This window comes from Cryptosporidium andersoni (assembly GCF_001865355.1).
Source record: "Cryptosporidium andersoni isolate 30847 chromosome Unknown contig_30, whole genome shotgun sequence".
NCBI classification, from domain to species: Eukaryota; Apicomplexa; class Conoidasida; order Eucoccidiorida; family Cryptosporidiidae; genus Cryptosporidium; species Cryptosporidium andersoni.
In genome coordinates, this window is record NW_027122793.1 from 86,041 (window position 1) to 108,378 (window position 22,338).

General features: G+C 30.5%; 11 protein-coding genes across 11 annotated transcripts; 5 read left to right on the forward strand and 6 right to left on the reverse strand.

The window, feature by feature from the left end:
• Positions 1 to 169: 169 nt before the first annotated feature.
• Positions 170 to 2,131, forward strand: cand_035730 (N-acetylglucosaminyl transferase component family protein; the record flags this gene model as incomplete). The annotated part of the gene is made up of 1 exon (XM_067213799.1): positions 170 to 2,131. One exon carries the CDS (start codon positions 170 to 172, stop codon positions 2,129 to 2,131), a length of 1,962 nt encoding a protein of 653 aa, XP_067069992.1.
• A 281-nt stretch (positions 2,132 to 2,412) lies between these two features.
• Positions 2,413 to 4,386, forward strand: cand_035740 (uncharacterized protein; the record flags this gene model as incomplete). Its single annotated transcript, XM_067213800.1, has 1 exon — positions 2,413 to 4,386. One exon carries the CDS (start codon positions 2,413 to 2,415, stop codon positions 4,384 to 4,386), a length of 1,974 nt encoding a protein of 657 aa, XP_067069993.1.
• A 107-nt stretch (positions 4,387 to 4,493) lies between these two features.
• cand_035750 (uncharacterized protein) lies at positions 4,494 to 5,411 on the reverse strand (the record flags this gene model as incomplete). Its single annotated transcript, XM_067213801.1, has 1 exon — positions 4,494 to 5,411. One exon carries the CDS (start codon positions 5,409 to 5,411, stop codon positions 4,494 to 4,496), a length of 918 nt encoding a protein of 305 aa, XP_067069994.1.
• Positions 5,412 to 6,126: 715 nt separating this feature from the next.
• On the forward strand, positions 6,127 to 6,968 carry cand_035760 (proteasome subunit Alpha type 5; the record flags this gene model as incomplete). Its single annotated transcript, XM_067213802.1, has 2 exons — positions 6,127 to 6,222; positions 6,297 to 6,968. The coding sequence occupies 2 exons, from the start codon at positions 6,127 to 6,129 to the stop codon at positions 6,966 to 6,968; spliced, it is 768 nt and encodes a 255-aa protein (XP_067069995.1).
• A 224-nt stretch (positions 6,969 to 7,192) lies between these two features.
• cand_035770 (SNARE domain-containing protein) lies at positions 7,193 to 7,846 on the reverse strand (the record flags this gene model as incomplete). Its single annotated transcript, XM_067213803.1, has 1 exon — positions 7,193 to 7,846. One exon carries the CDS (start codon positions 7,844 to 7,846, stop codon positions 7,193 to 7,195), a length of 654 nt encoding a protein of 217 aa, XP_067069996.1.
• Positions 7,847 to 9,737: 1,891 nt separating this feature from the next.
• Positions 9,738 to 11,906, reverse strand: cand_035780 (uncharacterized protein; the record flags this gene model as incomplete). Its single annotated transcript, XM_067213804.1, has 1 exon — positions 9,738 to 11,906. One exon carries the CDS (start codon positions 11,904 to 11,906, stop codon positions 9,738 to 9,740), a length of 2,169 nt encoding a protein of 722 aa, XP_067069997.1.
• A 665-nt stretch (positions 11,907 to 12,571) lies between these two features.
• cand_035790 (ISY1-like splicing family protein) lies at positions 12,572 to 13,317 on the reverse strand (the record flags this gene model as incomplete). Its single annotated transcript, XM_067213805.1, has 2 exons — positions 12,572 to 13,094; positions 13,172 to 13,317. The coding sequence occupies 2 exons, from the start codon at positions 13,315 to 13,317 to the stop codon at positions 12,572 to 12,574; spliced, it is 669 nt and encodes a 222-aa protein (XP_067069998.1).
• An 875-nt stretch (positions 13,318 to 14,192) lies between these two features.
• cand_035800 (uncharacterized protein) lies at positions 14,193 to 18,476 on the reverse strand (the record flags this gene model as incomplete). The annotated part of the gene is made up of 1 exon (XM_067213806.1): positions 14,193 to 18,476. One exon carries the CDS (start codon positions 18,474 to 18,476, stop codon positions 14,193 to 14,195), a length of 4,284 nt encoding a protein of 1,427 aa, XP_067069999.1.
• Positions 18,477 to 19,223: 747 nt separating this feature from the next.
• Positions 19,224 to 20,202, forward strand: cand_035810 (RAS family protein; the record flags this gene model as incomplete). Its single annotated transcript, XM_067213807.1, has 4 exons — positions 19,224 to 19,369; positions 19,425 to 19,947; positions 20,013 to 20,081; positions 20,140 to 20,202. 4 exons carry the CDS (start codon positions 19,224 to 19,226, stop codon positions 20,200 to 20,202), a joined length of 801 nt encoding a protein of 266 aa, XP_067070000.1.
• A 209-nt stretch (positions 20,203 to 20,411) lies between these two features.
• On the forward strand, positions 20,412 to 21,005 carry cand_035820 (snoRNP protein GAR1; the record flags this gene model as incomplete). The annotated part of the gene is made up of 1 exon (XM_067213808.1): positions 20,412 to 21,005. One exon carries the CDS (start codon positions 20,412 to 20,414, stop codon positions 21,003 to 21,005), a length of 594 nt encoding a protein of 197 aa, XP_067070001.1.
• A 129-nt stretch (positions 21,006 to 21,134) lies between these two features.
• On the reverse strand, positions 21,135 to 22,298 carry cand_035830 (HORMA domain-containing protein; the record flags this gene model as incomplete). The annotated part of the gene is made up of 1 exon (XM_067213809.1): positions 21,135 to 22,298. The coding sequence occupies one exon, from the start codon at positions 22,296 to 22,298 to the stop codon at positions 21,135 to 21,137; it is 1,164 nt and encodes a 387-aa protein (XP_067070002.1).
• Between the last annotated feature and the right edge of the window lie 40 nt (positions 22,299 to 22,338).

Consider the following 22,338-nt stretch of genomic DNA (forward strand, 5'->3'; position numbering starts at 1 on the left):
TACTTGGATATAAATAAAGTATTTATTTTAATATTTAAACAACTTCAGTCACTTTCCGACTTGTATGTTACAAGCTAATATAAGGCGCTCCTACTTTCTATATTTGAACGTGTTGAGATTGTATAATTGGTACTTTGTTTTTGAGTATACTTATGAGTACGAGTACTTTATGACCATAATAAAGTGTCAAACTAAAATATCTCTGTTATTTGATGTGGAGCTGATATATAAGATTAGAAGCTTATGTTATAAAACTGGTATACTACTTGGTTACTACGATATATGGAATAACTCTGAAGTAGTTCTATCCATAAAGGCAATTTCTTCTATTAATCATATAAGTACTGACAAGTGGGGTAGTGACCTGGTGATATTAGGTATATTTACACTGGATGTAAATGGTACTGAGTTTTCTGACTATTCTTATTACATAAGAGCTTCATCCTTACTTTGCAGTGATATACTACTTCTTTTAAACATCAAATTGGATGCTACAAATTCAGAAGATTTAGTATCAGTTACTGATATATCTAAATTTATTGATAGAGATATATCACCCCAATCTATTAAAATTATTGTTTATTCATATAAATTTTCAATACTGACGAATTTTGTCAAATCGTTTGAAATAGCTCACAAAGATTTGCATAATGCAATAAACCAATTAAAACAAAAGGGAAATCTAGATGATCTGAAGCAAAATAGTAAAATTTTAGAAGATGAAGTTTCTGATAAGGATTTAAGTCTTTTTGATTATTATAAATATCAAATGACTAGAAGTACCAATACTTATTTTGAAAAGCAGTACCAATCAAGAAATAATCTGCACAAAGATGACTTCCAATTTTCAATTTTTAAAGTTTTTTTCACTTTTTGGATGACTATAACTTCATTTATTCCGTATTCTTTATTGATATTTGGGTCAAAATTCAGAAATTGTTATCCGTTTATAAATAAAAATTTATCAATGACTCTCAAAGGACTAGCTTATAAGTTTAATATGCAAAGTCACTGGATAGTTCTTTACAACATTTTAATTATTAATGATAATTTTAATCACAATTATAATGCTATAAAAGTACTGTTGTACTCTACAATAACTTCCATTATTATTGATCACATATTTGGGGTACTTTTAATATATATTATTAATTCATTTTCAATGCAAATCTTTCAATTTATGAGTAAAGTTTATTATTATTTGTACAATGATGCTATTTACTTGCAATTTAATTGGTTGGCCTCATCTGAACTCCGACTTAACAAAGATTTAAGCTCATTTTTAATAAGTTTACTGTTTGAAGCATTCCAACTATGGAAAAGTATAACTAACTATATATTCTCTGATATTGAATTAATTTTCTTTTTTTTAAAACTTTTGTCAGCAGTTGGTGGATTTTCTATTGCTATATCTTTTGTTTGGGATATATTCAACATATATACCTTCATCTTGTACTACATATATGTTCTTTTTTCAAAGCTTCACTGCATAAATATACAGGCTATTTCAACTTTCTATCATCTGTTTCGTGGTAAAAAATGGAATATTCTTAGAAATCGTGTTGACTCTACAATTAATAATATAGAACAGTTACTCTTTGGCACAATCTTATTCACTATTTCAATATTTTTATATCCAACAGTTGCAATATTTTATGTTAATTTCTTATTTATTTGGGTACCTGTATTTTTAATAAATATATTATTCTATGTGATAATTTATATAGCAAGTCATTTTCCATATTTCCTTTCAACAATGTACTTTATATATCCAGATCATTTTAATTCAGGACTATACTTGAGAAGCATAGGTAGTAACTATAAAAATCAAATAGTCCTTACTTTTTTTACGAAGTATCCGCCTACATCACCAGTTTTCAAATTTTTTTTCTTGGAAATGCGTAGTGATATCCAAAATAAGCTAAATATATCTCGTTTACTCAAGTACATTTTTACTGGGCAGATTTTATATATTCTTGGTTCTTATAATCCTTTTGAGTGTAAAGAGTTTGGTTACTCTGTCTGTCATACTAGTAAATTTATATGTAACAGCTTATATAGTGAGATACCATTTAATGTTTTTGTAGATTTGTTTATTAAGTTAGTGAATACAACCAATTCAACTTTTTAGATATGTAGTGATATAGAGTGTCAGGGCCTATAAATATATAATTAAATAAAAAAACACGTAATTTTTTATACAAACAGTGGTATTATGTAATTTTTGCATGCAGGAAGAGTTAAGCTATTGCTTTTTAATGTAATTAAATAGATGCGCTAGAACCGGTCCTTTCCCCGGACTCAGTTTTATAACCCATATATACGCGGCAATATAGAGCGGTAAAAATAGATAGTGGTCTAATTTTGATTTTATAGAGCTAGTTCTCTGTAGAAGAAGTTGGAAAGAGGAAAATGAGTGAGGAAGTAGATAGCTTGGCTAATGTAAGGCCTCAAGTATATGAGCGTTTTAATGCAAAATCAGATCCTCGTTTTAAACAAATGAGAATGAAAGATCGCAAGATTAAGATTGACAAACGTTTTAGTAAAATATTCACTGATGATGAATTCAGTATATCTACCCCAATTGATCCATTTGGTAGGAAGAAATCAAAGAAGAAGATAGACGAGGATATGCACAAATTTTATGAAGTTGAAGAGAGTGAGAAAAGTACTCAAGGAGAAGAAAGTTCTTTAGACTCTGAAGAACCTTTTGAATGGAATGAAGAAAGTGACGATGATGGCTCACAAACATATAAGGAAGAAAAGTGTACTTTTAAGGATCCTGTATGGGAAAATAATCCAATCCATAGGACAGGAATATCAGAAGGAGATGCTACAAGCAGACTTTCACTTATGGGCTTGGATTGGGATAACATTAATGCAGATGATATATATGTAGTTCTGTCAAGTTTCTTATCCCCATCAAAAGTATTATCTGCAGGCAATACAAATAATAAATTAATTAGGGTTAGTATATATCCTTCTAATTTTGGAAAGGAAAGAATGGAATATGAGGAGGTGCATGGTCCTACAATACAATCAACAAGACAGAAAGATGTAGATTCAGCAGGTGAAGAAGAGGATTTAGAAGCTATTAGAAGATATCAAGTTGAAAAGTCATTATATTATTATGCAGTTATTGAGTGCGTAGACGTAAATTCTGCTATTAAACTGGCTGATGAATTGGATGGTATGGAAGCAGATTTTTGCATAGATTCTTTAGATGTACGTTTTGTTCCAGATGATTTGATCGAATTTCCATATCCTCCAATAAGTGTTTCATCATGTATTCCTACTAAATATAAACCACCAGATTGTTTTAGGTCAGCACTGAAACACTCTAAACCCTTATTAGTATGGGATGATACACCTCTTGAGAGAGTTAAATTTTTAAGAAAGAAATTTGCCCCTGAGGAATTACTAAGTAACGATTTTGATGCTTATCTAGCATCAGATATTGAAAGTGAAGATGAAGATAATGAAATTAAGAATATTAGTAAAGCAGGATTAGGTGGTGATTTAGAAGAGAATCTTGATGAAATAAGGCATTTACTACTGAGTGATGCGCAAAATTTATTTGACAGCAATATAAATTCTAAAGATAATGATGAATATGATTCTTCAATATATGAAATGAAGAGAAATATGAGGCAAAAAAAGTGTAATGATATTCTAGAAATAGAATTTAAACCACAACTAGAGGATTTAGCAATAGACTTAATAACTAAAGGTACACAGAAATGGGAGGATGAAACAATATGTAAAGATAATGTTGAGACATTGACTCCTTGGCAAACATATTTAAAGAAGAAAAAACAAAAGAGAAAAGAAAGGAAATTACAGGTTAGAGAAAAAATTAGAGAGCAAAGACTTCAAAGACAACAAGAATCATTAAATATTCGACATATGGATGATGAATTAGGTGTAAATAAAAATCAAATTATAGATAGTAATTCGAATATACTATATAATACGAGTAATAATACAAATGAGGATGATGAAGATAGGCATTTCGATATGAAAAATTTACGTCTACTTGAAAAGTCTGATAAAAAAGTAAAGTCTAAGAAGAGACAAAATCTTATAAAAGTTGCAACTAGTGAGTCTATCCAAATTGGATTTTCAGGAAGTATCCATGATCCTAGAGTTTCTGAGATATTCACCAACCCTGACTTTGCAATTGATCCAACAAATCCTTTATATAAACCTACAAATTTTAATGAGACTTTACTTAAAGAAAAACGTAAACAAAAAATTAAGAGGAATAATACTCCAAAATTATTGCATAATACTAATCAAGAAAAGAAATTTAATTTAAATATGATTCCTGATGATATCAATGACTCATTCACGCTATTATCGAATAAAAAGTCCAGAAAGTATTAATGTTATGTATCAGACTATATCAAATAATTATTTCAGATATATTAGTAATAATATTTAAAATACTAGACATTGCTCTTGTTAAAAAAAATTATAATTTTGCAAATTCATCACTCTAATTTAAGTTTTTCGAGAGTTTCTTGCACATTGATTGATAACTGCGAAGGTTTTAATATTTCATCCAATATATTTGGTAACTTATCAATATTGTCATCTTGAAAATCATATAAATTACTATTGAAGTGTGAATATGGGTAAAATAATATAGATTTATTATTAGAGGAACTCATGGATTGATTTATCTTTTTAAAAGTATTTGCAAGCTTCTGGGTTAACAAGAGAGCATTTAAATAATCCCCATCAAGTACAGATCTTTGGCACTCAATTAGTACTGTTAAAATTTCAACTTTTTCACTATTATCATTATTAATGTGGTTTAGAGTTAGTTCAACATTAAATATGTCTTCTGGTAATTTTACATCTGTGGGATCATCACTAGTTTCTACTTCTCTTGTAACTCCCCAATTTGTATTATAATCTTGACTTATAATGTTTCTTATATCATCTTCACCATGGGAAAAAGGACAATAGTATCTCTTACAATCAGGATAGGAATTACAAATTTTTGTTTTATAGGTATCTGGATGATATAGCTCTTCTTCCTTTGTATGAGCATATGGGCATATTCTTCCTTTTCTACATCTACATGCTAAAGACATCCTACGTTTAATCCCTTTTCTAAGAAAGTCTATATCAGGGCATTTAACTGATGAGTATTTGTACTTGTATGGATTTCTTCTTTGCCAGGCACTGCAGTGAGAATAGAAACATGTATCTGGATCCAAGCATTTCGATTTAATATGGTCAGTACATAATTTTGTTCGAAATTCACCTAACTCCTCATTACTTAGTGTTATATTCTGTGTTAATCTTCGCTTCTTTGTTGTGGTGTTCGCAGGACTCACCTGACATGTAGATTTCCTGATAGGAGTAATTGTAATCTTGCTCCTTGGTGATGAAGATGCCATCAAAGTGCCATAAACTAAATCCTGTAATTAAGATTTAATATACAAAAGCTAAAAAGTACTTAAGATTATTTAAAATATTCCACCCATGTTACTTTATATTACAGACTTCGCTTATAAAAATCCTAACCCTACCCTCTATCCTAGAATTTCCCTATTTTCCTACCTTTATCATCTAGTATTGTTTAACTAAATCTATTGTGATTTCTATATTTCTTCTTCTATTTTTACTTTTATCCTAAGGAAAAAAAAAGGTTAATTTATATTACAAAAACCGCCAGCGTCACATACGTCTAAGTTGTTAATTTTAGTATATTGGGCTATATTTGGAACTTGAGTTTTCACTGCTTCTGCAATAGATATAGCTCTAGATATGATAGGGAATTTCCCCCTAATTGTTATTGACTTATTTGCTTCATCCTAATATAAAAAAAGTGAGCAAACTTGTTCTTATTTTAAAATTAGGGTAGTATATGAGATGGTATATTCTAACATACCTTTTTAAAATGAGAAACACATTTCTCTACTATTTGTTGAAAACTTTTTTTACTCCCAGAGTGGACATTAACAAGTAAAGACCCATTCATTAAAGTCAAAATCTGATTATATAGCGGTGTTGAGGGGAAACAGGGTTTTTAGTGTAATGAAAGTATTACGTCTAGGGGAAATCGAAGAAATTTAATTTATAACAGCTTTTAAATTATCCTTGAATAAAAACATGTATGCTTTTAGGAGTGAATATGATCGTGGAGTTAATACATTTTCTCCTGAAGGGCGACTTTTCCAGGTAGAGTACGCAATGGCTGCTATGAAGGTAAGTTATTTGCTTGTGAATAATATGCGCTTCAAATTATCTGAAATATAACTAAATTTTCTTGTTCCTTTTAGTTGGGTTCTACAGCAGTTGGGATAAAGACAGAAGAGGGTGTTATACTTGCAAGTGAACGACGTATCACATCGACTTTATTAGAACCCAGCTCAGTTGAAAAGATTATGGATATAGATACTCATGTTGGTTGCTGTATGAGTGGTCTGGTTGCAGATGCAAAAACTATGATTGATCACGCCAGAGTGGAAGCTCAAAACTACTTTTTTACATATGATGAGCAGATGCCAGTAGAATCTGTAGTACAAACAATTAGTGACTTAGCATTAGATTTTTCAGATATCAAAGAGAAGGGTAAGAAGAAGACTATGTCTCGACCTTTTGGTGTAGCCTTAATTATAGCAGGTGCAGATAAGGATGGAAAATCAACTCTTTGGGTAACAGACCCATCTGGCACATATACTCAATTTACTGCTGCATCAATTGGAACAGCTCAAGAAGGTGCCGAGTCTATGCTGATTGAACAATACCATTCAAATATGACTTTGAAAGAGGCAGAAAATTTAGCTCTCATAGTTTTAAGACAAGTAATGGAGGACAAAATTAACTCTACAAATGTTGAGATGGCTTCTGTTACTAATGGTAAATTTAATATTTACAGGGATACTAGTATACAAGAAATTTTAGATAGACTTCCTCCCCCTACTCATATAACTCCAGCTCAGTTGTCTTAACTTATATGGATTATTAGAAATGAAACTTATGAAGAATAAAGTAATGATTAAATTTGATAGAGAGATAAAACAAGCCTGATTTTAGCTAAAATAAATAATTTTATAGTCAAACTTTATTTAATAATTACAAACTAAAGATATATCAATTAGTTAATAAGTAAATTGAGAATATTACGCTAATTTTGTTAATTTATGAGAAGGGGGTGGGGAAACCACGATTCTTCTCATTTTTTGATAATTTCCCTTAGTTTTTTGCGTTGATCTTTCATCTTTGTATAATTTGTATCTACATTATTGTTAATATCTTCAATAACTTCAGTTTGTTTTTTGAGTTCCAAGTTCATGTTTAAAGCTCTCCCATGCATCTCTTTTAATAAATCCTCAATATTATCTAGGTCCTTGTTGATGGAACTCTCGAAGTTATCGTCAGTACTTTTACACTTTGTTCTTAATACCTTATCTTTACCATCTATATCATCCCCTATTTGATTACCATTAATAGGAAAGTATTCATGATCATGTTTTGTTTGAGCACTCTTTTTATCCTGACTACACTTTTGTGGCTCACTATCTTTGTGACTAAAGAGTTCCTTAAACCATGCTAGTATGGGATGTTGTAATGAAAATATCACATAATCAGTTTTATCTAAGTTGTCTTTAATGGTTTCTGTATCATTTTTTATACGGTGAAGTTGTTCTGTTTGCTCGTTAAGTTTTGTTGCACTATTTCTAGATATTTCATTTGCACTTGCAGCAATCTTAAGAGTATTCCTCACACTTTTTTGACACTGATCTTGTAATTCACACAGTTCATGTTCTTTAGCCTTTGTTTCTTCTTCTATAATTGTTTGATTACTCATTCTATTAGGAAATGTCATTAAGTAAAAAATAAAATATATATTTAATATTTTAAAAAATATATTGATTTCTTTAACTAGTAAATATTGGAAGTACTCTCTTCTAAACGTATTCTACCAGAAAAAATCGACCAAACCCCAAGTTACAAGTACTCTATGCTTATTATCTGAAAAAACAGTGTAAATATCAAAAATATATAGAAAGACTTCCTAAAGGTGTTTAAATTAAGCTGGTAGTTGATATTTACTATTGCAATAAACTTTGCTGTCTCTAAATAAAACTGTTTGTAGAAGCTGATTATAGTTTATTGTAGTTTTTCTACAAGGGATTAATGGATTTTTAGCATAATATAGATCTTACTTTTAATAGCTAAAAAAAGCTCTAGAATTTAAAGGTATACAACTGGAACTATATTATTAAAAAAACCACTTGTGTGATATTTGCGCTATAGCTTCACTTCTTTGCTTGATCATTAGATGTAATAAGTGCGCAATCAATGATCTACTTAACTTTACCAATAAATGAATATTGCAAATTCTTGGAATTTACTAAATAAATCCTTAAGGTTACTATTAATCGTCTGCAGTTTTAGAGTTTAATATTTAATCTGTCAAGTATATTTTAAGTGTCCGATATTATAATAACTACTTTGACACTCTTAATATAACTTCACTTTTCACTTTTAAATATTAGATTCATTTATACATTATTAAGCTATTAAGTATACTTAGAATTTTTTTTCTAAATTTGGTCTCAATATCTATTGCTTTCAAAGATATAGTGAAAACTGGCTGAAGATAACTGAAAGTTTTATAGGAGAAGTGAAAGTATAATTATTTTCAATTCTCTTATATTATTTGTTCAGATATTACTACTTATTTAAATCCCAATGCTAAGAAGAAATAAACATCTTGTTTTTCACATAAAATTTACTAAATTTAGCTATTTACCAAAGCCACAAATAACCATGACCCAGGATTGAGTGACAAATTATAAATGAAGTTTCATTTTCAAAATATCAAATTCTATTTGTAGAAGCTTAATCAAAGATCTTTAATGTATATATTTAAATATGTTAATATTCAGACTTCAACTTTATATTACATTGCACTATAATTGAGATCACCTTTATAATTGTTAAATATATTGTCTTGATAAATAAGATAAAGTTGACAAGATTAAATGATCTTACTTTAATAGTTTATCTTTTTTGTCCTAAAACTTTTTAATAATAAATTCAGTGTATTGACAATTATTAAGAGTTTTTTTGGTCTGAATTTAATAAAGTCAATTGTAATAAATGAGATAAAAAAAAAATGTAATCGATTTTCGTAACTAAGGTATTCATTCCAAATGAAACTCGAACTTTTTTAATAGCTTTCCCACTTCTAAGCTAATTCATTACAAAAGTTGAGTTGATAATATTTCTATTTTTTAATTTCACAAAACAGGATTGAAGTAATCCCCAGAAGTTCAAATAATTACTGTAGGATTGATTACTTATAATACAAATGCATAACTGTTGTTTGTTATTGTTTATTACAATTTTTTTTTTTTACCTTATATTTTATATTTAGTTGAGAATTCCAATAATGAACTTTTTAAGTTTTCACAGCTGTTTTACGAATATTGATTTTGCAAATTCCTTATTGTTTACCAAATGTAAAAATAAAGAAATAAGTCAAAGAGAGATAGTATCAAATTGTAACTATTATATAAATATTTGCCTCATTACCAATACTGAAGAAGTAAATAATTGCAAGTATTATAAACCCAAATAATGAAATTATCGTGGAATTTACCTTATTGAATATAAAAGAATTTTGCAACTTAATGATAATTTAAACTTCTTTTTAGTTCTTAGCATTCATAAAATATATAACAGATTTACATATTTGCAATTACTAAATATTATATCCAAATAGGGTTTGATTGCCGTTCATGATATCCGTGTGAAAGTAAACCTGAGTAATTTGATGACTCCACAAATGAGTTTGAAATTGATGAATTGGAATTATCAAGAAAATTCAAGCCCCAAACTTCAAGATTTTTCTCAGCTAACTTGTTATCCTGGTGAGTATCTTTGTGTAAATTGGTATAAACAGGTATATTCGATAATATGTCGTAACTTTTCTGTTCAATTTCTGTAAATATATTTTGTGATCTATTTTTAACATCTACTTTATTAGCTAAAGAAAAACATTTCAATGCTATAATATCTTCTTCACTTGTTTCCTCATTAATACTACCAATTTTCTTAATATCTTTTTTTTCTCTGTATTGATTATGAAAACTATAATATTGATTGTTAACAAATGATCTATTATTTTTATTCATAAAGTCAAAGTTTTCATTCAATATAGATTCCTGGTGACAGTTTTCATCTTCATCAAGCATTTTTAAAATGTGACGATTCTGGAATTCTTCATATTTTGATATCCAGTAATTGACAGAATTATTTGTAGATTTTGTATTAAAGAATTCTTCATTTGGTAAAGTATTTAGAGTAGATATTCTGGGTGGAAGCAATTGCTGTGTCTCCAAATTTGAATAGTAAGGAGCTGATGATGAAGAGAGTACTGTGTTATCATTAGAAATCCATGGAGATGAATCTAAATCAGTAGCTGAATATGAAATAAAAGATGCAGATGTAAATGGAGTCATTGAGGGCTTGGTGGATGGGAACTTTGTCGTGGGAGGAGTTGCATAATTTTTTTTGTTCCGAGACTGAGATATTGAATTATTGTTTGATAATGAAAATGATTGCTGTAGAGGCACACAACTTATAGGACTAGAAACCACATCTATTGAATGAGGAGTTATAGTATCGTTTTCTGTTATACTTTGGCTATATGTTAATTTTGGAGTTACAGTCTTATTAATAAATTGACCATAATTTGTAATTAAATTGATATTCATATCTTTTTTATTGTCTATACTAAATTGGTAAAAGCTGTTATACTGCTTACGATTATATATAAGAGGGATATAAGTTTCAACAAGTGAATCAGCTAAATAAAGTACTGTTTCATTTCTCACTAGAGCAAATGTCTTGAACATTCCACAGGGAAATCTAGAATCTGTCTGTATATCATATGGATTTATCAGTCTAATATCACCAAAGCATATAGAAGGTATTAAGCTTGTTTTTTCAGAATATTGATTGCAGTTAGTAGGATTTGAAATATTAGTTCTGTCCAAATCTTCCCCTTCAGATGCAATATAAGAAGGCATATCCTGCAAACGAATCGTAATCTCAAAGTAATCAAAATCATATAGATTTGTTATCTTAGATATTTCAAGAGTTGGTATCATCTGCTGAATTGAGTTTATAAATATATTCAAAATATTATTTAGACAATATAGGATCTCTTGTTTTTCAGACTTGTTTTCAGCAACCAATAATGCATTATAAAAATATGTTTGCTCTTTAGTTCTCTGGTATTCATACTCATTGTTATTAATTAGTGGTATAGTCAACTGAAATTCTACGTTGTTACGTTTTCTCCATCCAACAGGTTTCAAAGATATTACAGATTTATTTATATTTTGATAATTAAACAGTTTTCTAAATTCTTGTTGAATAATTTCAATCTCATCCTCACATCTTATATTGTGAATTTTAGCTAATGTTAATTGAAAGAAAGATGCCCCAATATCAGCTAAACCTTGTATTGAGGAAAATAAACGTGATTCATTTATTTGCTCAGGTGAAAAGCACAAGCTGCCACCAATACTTTCTCCAAAATCCCTATTTCCAACGCTTGTAATATTATGAATACTTGCACTTGGGAAAACTATTGGAATAGTTACCCATACCTCTCTAGCTCTATCAAATTCCATCACTGTATCTTTTTCAGTAGAACTTACCCAAACATCATTATTGGTATTACTTCCATTAAAAAGTAAGTTACTTGTAGCTATAAGATCCTTATTGATTGAACTATCATAAACATAATTATAAAGTAAACTTTGTCTATCCACACTTTTTGGGTTTATATTGCAGCTACTTAACCTACTCGCTTTATTTGCCAAATTTTGCGATACTGATATCCCACTTTCTTGGTTACTACCAAACATTCTAATTTATTACCACTCTATTTTATTACCTTGTATAAGTTATATATGAATGTTATTAGACTTAATTTTTATTTTTTTAGCTTGAAATATCATAGAAACTCTGGAATCTAAATCTCTTTAGTTGTATTTATTACTAAAGATATACTCAAGTCTAAATAATATTTAGCTTCAATTTATTAAAAAGCAATAGCAAATATTAAAATTTACTAGGACTTTATTTAGAAGCCTTGGAATACCTAAAACTTTTCTATTATGAGAGCTCTGCCTATTTTATAAGCTCATGCAAATTACTGCTAGACCCATTCCGGCGGTCCAGTCAAATGTCAATACATGCCAAAGTGCGCCACCCCACAAATAGATCATAGCGCAATACAAATATTAAAATGTGACCTTTTTTTCTTTTTATCCAAATTGGAACGATCCTAACAAAAAATAAGAAAAAAACAAATAATAACTTAGTAAGCAATATGTATGCAAATATTTATATTTTGTAGATACACTTGAATTAAGTAACATATACATGAAGTTATATTTCTAAATTCATATATTTGGGATAGCTGAGTCACTTATATCTAATATATGCTTATAATTAACTATATGGCCTATCATATCACTATATTACATAAAACTTAACCATAAAGATGTGGGGGATCTTATTTGTAGTGCTATTCTGTAATATTATCTAATTCTTCCTTCCGTTCTTCAATGAGCTTCAAAATATCCCTTCTAAAACTTTCATCTATAGAGATATCTAGTCTAGAAGTTTTATGTAAATTCATTTGCTTTACAAGTTCTTTTTCCTTCTCTTGTTCTATAGAAGTCATTACTTCTTCATCATTATTAAAGAGTCCATAGTATTGGTAGGGCATCGAACTTGGAAAAGAGGATTCCATCTTAAGATCACTCTCAGTTACATAATATTGTGATTCATAAAGAGCCTTTGCCCTACCAAAGTACTTATACGTCGAATTTGGAATAGAAATCCCACCTAAAGATTCAATATATTGATTATACCTAATACGATGCTCAGGTCCACCCAACTCTACAATTCTACATTCCCACTTATATTTCTCTTTAAGTAAAGTGTTAATTTCATCATTCAATTCTCTAATTTTACTTTCATCTGTCAAGTTTTCATTTTTTATCTCTATAACCTTTCTTGATATATCATTCATTATCAGACTTCGTCTAGATAAAAATAAACAATATATTATAAATAAGAAAAGTAAAATAAATTCAGGGTGTAATATCAAATTCTGACTTACATTCTTTCACATTCTCTTACAGTGGTAATTACTTGAGAATTTCGTGGTCTATCAGTATCTACAGGAGAAAAACCTTTTACAATTCCTTCCTTTACTGCTAGCCATCTATTTAGCATCGAACATGCCTTTTCAGCATTTCGAGCCATACTAATTTATCTTAGATTTCTATGTAAAACTTATTTCGGTCCTTTTTCTTAGTGGAGAATAGTTATAATGGAACAAAAAGGTCATTTCAATTAGCCATGTTACCGCTCAAATGATTCCACGCACTACAAGTGCCTGGGACCAACTTGTCTATAATTTCTTCAGGTGCAATGAAAGGTAACTAGTAGTCTAACAACACTTCTAAGGAAATAAATTTTGGAAATCCCTAAGTATTTAAACACCAATAATTCTCTATTAAGTTAATCCTCTTTAGATAAAATAAATAGATTGATGTTTCATAATATAAACACGCTGGATATACCTTTGTAAATTTAGGAATGAAACTTCGGAATATTGTCAGTATCAAGTAATATAACTAGCTAATCTATCAGGGGGAGTCACAAATCCCAGCAATAATTGCTTCACTTGTTTGCTAAATTATGTTCAGTTTGTCTGAATTTAGAACTACAAAAAGTATTAAATATACACATATCTAAATTGCAAGAAACGGAACAATATAATTAAGATTTTAATTAGGACAAAATAACTTTGGCAGATATTTCAATACTTGACCATAAAGGGACTATTGATAAGAGGACTACCAAAGTATCAATGATCTATCTGGATATTAAAATTGAACAATTAATAATAAAGAATTAATTGAACCAAATATAGAAATTTGCAATATTAATTGATCTGATTATCGCCGTATCAATAGTCTAATACTTCAAGCTAATAAAAATAAATGAACTAAGTTGAAGTGGCTTGTAAATTAAAGATAGTTCTAGATAATTTATAATATATTAGAGTAGCTTACAATAATGAGAAGTATACCAAAGATATCAACTGAATCTCATCTAGATGAATAATTATGTTCTTAATTAAATGCCCTTGATTGACTTGATTCTTGGCCTCTTTTTTCAGAAGAAAAATGGAGCTTTACAGGATTCATCAATCTCTTGATAATATCATCTACTTTAAGTATCCTGATAAATTCATATGAATTAGGCTTATAATCCTTTTCTTTAAAGCTTTGATGTAGAAAGTGGTGGATTATGTCCTGAGCAGCTTTAGATCTCTTCAAGTTACCGCCAGGAGTCAGCTTAACAATATATTCGTAATCTCTAACACAAGAATATGGAGCACATATTGGAATAATTGCAATTATATTTGGGTCTATATCAACTCTATTTGATTTTAATAAGTATTCTCGAATATTCTCAAACTCACGGTTCTCAATAGTATTGTCAACATTCCTTTCCTTGTAAATTCGTTCTAATCTTTCTTGTTCTTTCTTCTTCTTCTCTTGTTGTGTTATATGTAATGGCTTTGGAATATCTATACTGGAACTAGGTTCTTTAGACTCAACAGTCGGGGATTTAGCTGAGTGGGTAAGTTTCATATCCTTACTACCAGTTAAAACCATCCTTAATTTCCTTTCTTGCTCATCTTGTTCTCCATATTTAAGTGCCATCTTCTTTAGTTTAAATTTTTTTCTTCGTGAAAGTTTTTGATTTGTACTTTGATTATTCCCTAATTCTCTTGATCTACCTCTTGATGATATATTTGGTATCTTCAGTTCAATTTTTCCATTAACAGATTCACTTGAGGTATTTAAATTTATATCTTGCAATTTATCATTTTTCTTATACGAATATAGGTCATTTAAATGAGCCCTTTCATCATTTATATCTTCAAGAAAACTTTTCACATCAACTTTTTTATCTAATTCAAAATTAGTGTCTACTGTAAATCTGTGTTTTTTAGAGGTCTTCTGTTGAGAAATCATAATCATCCGTTGAAATTCCTCAGGTAAATAGGGTACTGCATCTGATATAAATCTTCCTCTTTCACGCATATGGGCCAAATTTTCTAATTCCAAGTCTATAGGGTCAAATCTGATCTTTTGAAGCAATTCACGAGCATTCGGAACATGATCAGGGATGAAACCTCTAGGAGTTGGACCACCATCAATTGAACGGCGACGATAATTCTCTCTTAATTTGTTATAAAATTCAGAATGTGAGTCAATCCCTTCAAAATAGCAATTAACTTTGCGATTAGCAGATGGTGAAGGTGATGAATCTAAGTTCTTTAGCCAAATTGCAGAGTTCTCGAGACTTTCATCAGATGAATTCATAGATAATGAAGATCCCAAATTTTTAGTTTCACTATGAACTATATCTGATACATTGGGATCTACTTTCATTGTATCCATCATTTCTTCAGAAGATGAGGAAGCCGCTGGAAATTTTACACGATGGGATAGTAAATCAGCTGGTGTTGGTAAAGTTGATTCAGAAAATCCTAAAGGTGGAGGACCTTCATCTACGGAAGATCTTCTGCTAGACATTCTAGGTGGTGTTAATGAAAATCTGGATGACTGTTGATGGACTCTAAGAGTGGATTCACATTTTGAACTATCTGTAGATGATTTTACTCCATCACTTAAATTATTATCAATTCCATATATCTGATCATCATCCTCTTTAATTACTGTACTAGTCAAGATCTCATATAAGTTTTCCATTATATTTTCTGTTGTGTTACCATTACTAGTTGACTCATCAATTGATAAGGGATCAAATGGCTTTGAAGGTAACAATTCAGGGGGCAATTCATCAAATTGAACACGATGTGGTATCTCTAAAGGAGGTATTACATCACTTATATCCCCAGCTGAAAAGTGAACATGAACTCCAGTAGAATTGCTTGAACGTCTGTTACTGGTAGCTGATTCTGATGGACAATTATATGGCTGATTAAATGTGCTGTTTAAATCATTATCAGAATTTACATGTAATTTATCGGATATATTAGAAGTTAAGTTCACTTTTATTTCAGTGTCCATCACTGTTTCACTATGAGTACTATCCTCAAACTTGGAATTTATGTCTTCCAAATCTGACAATTCCTCCTTTCCAGCTTGTTTCTTATTCTTGATAAATACGAGTGCAATGCCCATTTCAAGTTTCAAAGGAGGTAAAAAGTTTTTTTTGCCTCTAATTACAAAACTACCTGTAGTTAAGTACTCACCACTAGGAGCAGTTTTGCTAACTTGATCTGGATAAACCCACCAAGCTGAAATGACAGTCTTATTTGCCCAAGACCTACTGTAACAAATACTCATTTGCCCTGCTTCACATAAAGTATTCATTGGGATATCGGCAAGATTCTTGGGATTCTTTACAATGCAAGTTGTTGCACCATGAATGTCAGCATGAATATAACGATCATTTTTCTCTAAATAGCGACGATACAAAAGCTCATTCTGACTTGAATCATTTCCACCAATCACAAGAAAGCCATCCGAAGATATAAACCAATGAAATTTCTCAAACCAATAACTCTGTCTAATCTTGTGAATTCTATTTACTCCTGTATTTAAGGGTCCAGTTAACTTTTCAGTATTTCTATTTGCTGTTTTAGTAACTTTATTAAGAGCTCGTTTATAAGCACTCTTTGTCCTTTCAAGTTTAGCTGATATATGCTTACTCTCTTCATACTCAGATCGTATATTTGCCTGCATTGATTTTGATATATTTAAATAAATCTCAATTCCTTCTTGACTTTTTAGCTTACTATTTGACTCTCCATATCCATATTGACTGTAATCAAAATCTTCAGGAAATTCATCCGCTCCGAAGTAAACTACTACTCTATCATGTTCCAAATCCAAAGATTTTATATACTTTGCAATGGGATGGCCAATTTTCCGCTGTTGTCTAACTTCATTGCATATATCTTTCCACTGAGCACCAGTAGCTATCAAATGCCGTGTCAGAAGCAATATTTTCTCAAGTAATAGTTCACAACACTCCATAAAATTAGCCCTCTTTATGCATGCATCTTTCTCTTCAACAAGTTCTTTGAGTCTTCTTTCTTGATCTATACGTAATTTATCAATCTTACTATTTATTGCCTTCTCTTCTTGTTGAATCTCCTTTGTCTCCTTATTAATATCAATCGAGCTATAAAATTCATCTACACAATCACTGAATTTTGACGTAAAACGATTTACTATTAAGCCATCTTTAGGTAGTGTCTGAACTGAATATATCCATTCATGATCTTTTACATAAGGAGAAAAAGAGATATATAATGGTTCAGTTTTGTCTTGCTCAGCTTTTGCTTTACATTCTGAAGAGACGTGAGTTTCAACTTGTTGCAAATCTCTCAATACTAAATCACCTTCCTTCATCTGATCTCTTGAGGTTAAACAGAGAGTCATTATACCCGATACTTCTGAATTACAAAGTATTCCAAGTAAATACTTAGTGTCCTTAATACATCCAATAAACTTCTTAGAAATATCTTTAATAGATGAAGAAGTTACCAATTGATCTTTATCTAAACCATACTTCTCTAATAATTGCTGTAACATAATAGGATGGCAAAACCTTAATATCTTCCCTAATAATACTTGTGAAGTAATTCCACTAGGTTGATTACTTGGAATAGTATCATTTCCCTGTTTACTTCGTCTATTTGTAGATCCCCCTGAAATTTGTAATTGCTTCTTTTCAGATTCTGCTTCTGCCTCTTTTATCATAATGTTTAATTGATCCTCTAAATAGCTTTCATCCAACCACTGGATTATCCAAGGTGCTTGATCTACATCTATATCCGGAGCTGGAGATCTAAGTAGAGGAGATACAACATGAGAATAATCGATCTCAATGCCATTTCCCCAGTTATAGCGTTTACCAATGGACAGATTACCATTATCTCTAAGAATAACTAAAATATTGTAGTTGTTATCTGTCAAGATAATGTTACCTGCTACGAAGAACTCCAAAATCAAATGAAATATATTTTCACCAAATCCAAAAGTCAACTTAACAATCCTATCTAGATCCATTTGTACCATATCAACTAATTTCTTGCCCCTTAAATACCTTCTTAATTTATTATTGAAATATGAAATGCTCACAACCGAAGAAGAATTCATAGTTTGTTGGGATCCCCTCTTCCAGTGAGTTGTATGAAACCTAATACCTGCCTCAATCAATAAAAATAACTTTCCTTCCCCACCAAATTTCAGTAAGTATGTTCTATTATTTATATCATATATATTTATCAATTTTTGACCCTTCAAATCTTTTGCTATGGAGTGAACCATAGCACATATGTCAATTGCTGTCATACGGCTCTTTACCATGGTTAATTCTCTTTAATTCGCAAACTCAGCACTTATACTTTTATCTCATATGAAAATATGCCACGTTGTATGTTTGAGAACATACAAGTAGTTTAATTCAAAATCCCTGTGCTCTTTCCTCAGGCCCTATTCTTCTGCACGCAACCCAAAAAGTCTAAAAAGTCTCTTTCAAACGAGAGATATCCCAAAAAATTAATGATATGTCCCTATTAAGCTTTTTTCTGGGATATATATACAACCTTCTACTTATTACACCCTTCTTTATGTATTTTAAAGCTTAAATTCAAGTTTATATTATTCCTGCAAGTAAAGTAAGCGCCAAAACGACACCCACTGGAAAAAAACCGGGATGGGTGCAGGGTAAATTTTAGATACTTTTGAAAGTGGATAAGCTGAATACTTAACTTTTATCTAGAACTTGCTCATCTCTCAAGGAAATTGTAATTTACATATTTATAGGTGTCTATACGATTTTCTGTTGCATATCTCTGTCTATATTCTATTATACTTAATATTGAACCCAAAGAGTAAACCAAGTCTAGTCACATAATATATGAAAATATATATAGTTTGCTAAAGCCACACTCAAATATTAGAAAAAGTAGAAATCAGATATTTATATACTCCAATCTCTTATTCTTGTGAATTAGTATTACTAAGTACCTTGTATATCTCAAGTTCCCTCGCTTATTCAATAGTGTCTACTTCCACTGGACACATTATTCCAAAAGTTTAAATTAGTATAAAATGTCAAAACTTAAACCTCAATATCAGACATTTCCGTTGATACGTATAACACTGATTGGACCATACAATTCTGGAAAGTCAACGATCGCAGATACTTTCGTAAATAATCAGTACACAGGAGGCTCATGCTCTTCGCCGCTTCCTCAGTAAGTTTGCTTCCTCTAAAAATAAACATAATTTCAACATTTTTTTTATATGAAGATTGTATTACCGTACTATTAGACTACCTCCAGATGGTTCAGAAATTGGTGATCCAACTTCTATTTGTGTTGAAATTGAGGATCTTCCTGGAATTAATGTCTCTTATTTAGACGAAAAATTTCTAAGTCATTATTTCAATATGAATAGGAGAGATTTATCAATTCCTGCGAAATATAAGGATATTCCACCCTTTTCAATATGGGATCCACCTAAAGTGCCAATGTTTGCAGGGCAAAAATATCAAGCACTCAGCCAAGGTCGAATGGGTTTTATACTTGTATTCGATATCAATGATTCAGAATCACTTCATTCCATTGAATTTCTGTATCAAAAATTCCAAAATCTTATAGAATCAACAGAGTCATTTATAAAACCAGTTTTATTTCTATGTGCCAATAAATTTGACTTAAATATTGAAAAGAGTGCAGTTGAAAAAAACATAATACAGATTGAAAATTTTGCGAGTAAGATGTTTGTTCGACTCTGGAAAGTTTCAGCTCTCACAAACAAAAATATCAACCATGTAAGTTTTGTACACAAGTAGATACAGCTATACATTGCTCATATTATACTCCTTATAATTTTCAGATGTTCAAAGATATGTTATATTTAATATATGCAAACGCTTCTCTTTGGCAAATAGATCTCAGATATTTGGTGAGTCCTTATATTATTGTCATCGTTTAGAATAATATTAATTAGTTAATTCCTGTAGTCTTCAAGTTCCGAATCTGAGGAAGAGTCTGGAGGCTTCTCTAATTCATGTATAAACATGTAACTTCTTAAATTAGATAAATTTGCCTATATCTGTTTCTACTTGTGTTGTGACTTTCTCATCTTCATACAGTATTTTAACCGGGAATAACCCGAGACATTTAAAGCGGTAATATTCCCAATGTCCTCGATTGACATTAAGGCTATAGGAGACTTACAACTAAGTTGCTATATTGCTATAGTAAAGACAAAATTTATTATAAAATTGCTGAGATGTCAAGTAGAGATGGAAGTGGTTGTGGAAATTTAAGAGGTAGTAGAGGTGGGAGTTTTAGAGGAGGCAGAGGAGGTAGAGGAGGTAGAGGAGGTAGTTCAGGTAGTTCAGGTAGTAGGCAATCATCCACTGGTCCTCCATCCTCTATTATTGAAGTTGGTAAAGTATTACATTCTACTGAAAATGAACTTGTTTGCCAAAGCTCATTGAAAGATCAAGTTCCATATTTTAATGGTAGGATATTTCTAAAAAATAAACAGGAGATAGGCAAAGTTGAAGAGATTCTAGGTCCAATAAATAACTATTATTTCTCAATAAAAATGCAACAAGATATTAAGGCTGAGTCATTTTCTGAGAATACTAAAGTATTCATTGATCCACAGCAATGTCTTCCAATATCTAGGTTCCTTCCAAAACCAGCCCAGAGTAAAATTGTCAAAAAGTCAGGTGATAGTTCCATAAATAAAACACGAGATAGAGGACGTGGAGGATTTAGAGGTCGAGGTGGATCCCCGAGTAGTTCATTCAAAGGTAGAGGTGGTAGAGGGGGCTCTCCAGGTAGTGGTTTCAGAGGTGGAAGAGTAAGACCTTAATAATGCCTAATTAAATCTATATATGCCATTTAAACTCATGTATTCTGTTTCTAAATAGTATTGTAAATACTTTTTGCTTCTTCTTACTTATTTATACTCGTTATTTTAATTTTTAAAACTAATTTCCACTTAAAGTTTTACTTTTCTAGATGGTGTTCTTGATACTATGGAATTTCCTTTAACTGTTTTCTTTAATTTGAATCTTGTCTTTCCCTTTTTAATTTTTGAATTTGAAGATAAAACTGGATAACCCTTCCCCCTAACTGCTACCTTTGCTAAAATTCCAGTTTCTAGTAGCATTTCAATAACTTGAGATGCAATTTCCAGTTCAATATCTAGAGCCATGGCAAGATTATCTCGGTTAACAAATTTTAAGAATTTGACAACTTCTAGAGCTCTGTCATATATATCAATATTGCTGTTAAGAGTTCTTATTGTTCGATCATCTTGAGGAGATGTAATACGTTGAACAAGACTATTGGTTTCAAACTCCCCATGTAATAAATCAGATGACATAGTCTGCCCCTCTTTATGTTGATATCCTTGAATTGTTTGTTTATTCACCATCCTCCTAACCATACTTGGCGGAGTATCATTAATTAGTTCTTCACCAGTATCAACTCTCTTTGAGATATGTTTTTTGAAGGTCTCGTCATATTCATCTACTATACTTCTCACCTTCACTGATAAAGAATGAAATTTCGTTTCAACATTCCCAATAGTAGTGTCCATTGGAATATCACCATAAGACAAAATATCAGAAGTTCTTGCAGGACGGAAGTGATTAGGTTCATAATCACTAGGTACTTTATCTTCATAATACCAAAGCTTCATCGACATATATCGAATTTCAGGTAATGGAGACAATGACTGAGTTAGCAATATCAATGTTCGTAGCAACTGAATAGTCTGTTGTCGAGCATACTCTTTGCTACATCCACTATATTCATTTCCAATTCTTGAACTACCAATTACTTTATTTTCATTTGTCACTCTTTCACAGTTTATATCAGTCATACCGTTAGCATTATAGCTGAAATAAAAATGATAACTTTCAATTAGCTCATCACATGACCCATGTATTCCAAATACTAAAAGCTTTAGGTATTCCTTTTCTAGGGCATCAAATACTCCATCTTCAAGCCAGTTTAAAATTAGTTTAGACTCATTGTTAAATGGCCTTAAAACTTTTAGCTGTAAACCTGAGACATTCTTATCCTCAAAGGCTTCTTCATCAAATAGATTACGTAAATATGCCACAGATGACACAGCTGTTCTTATTGCATTTCTCATCATATTAAGAGATTGAATTTGCGTTATTTGCTAGTTTTTT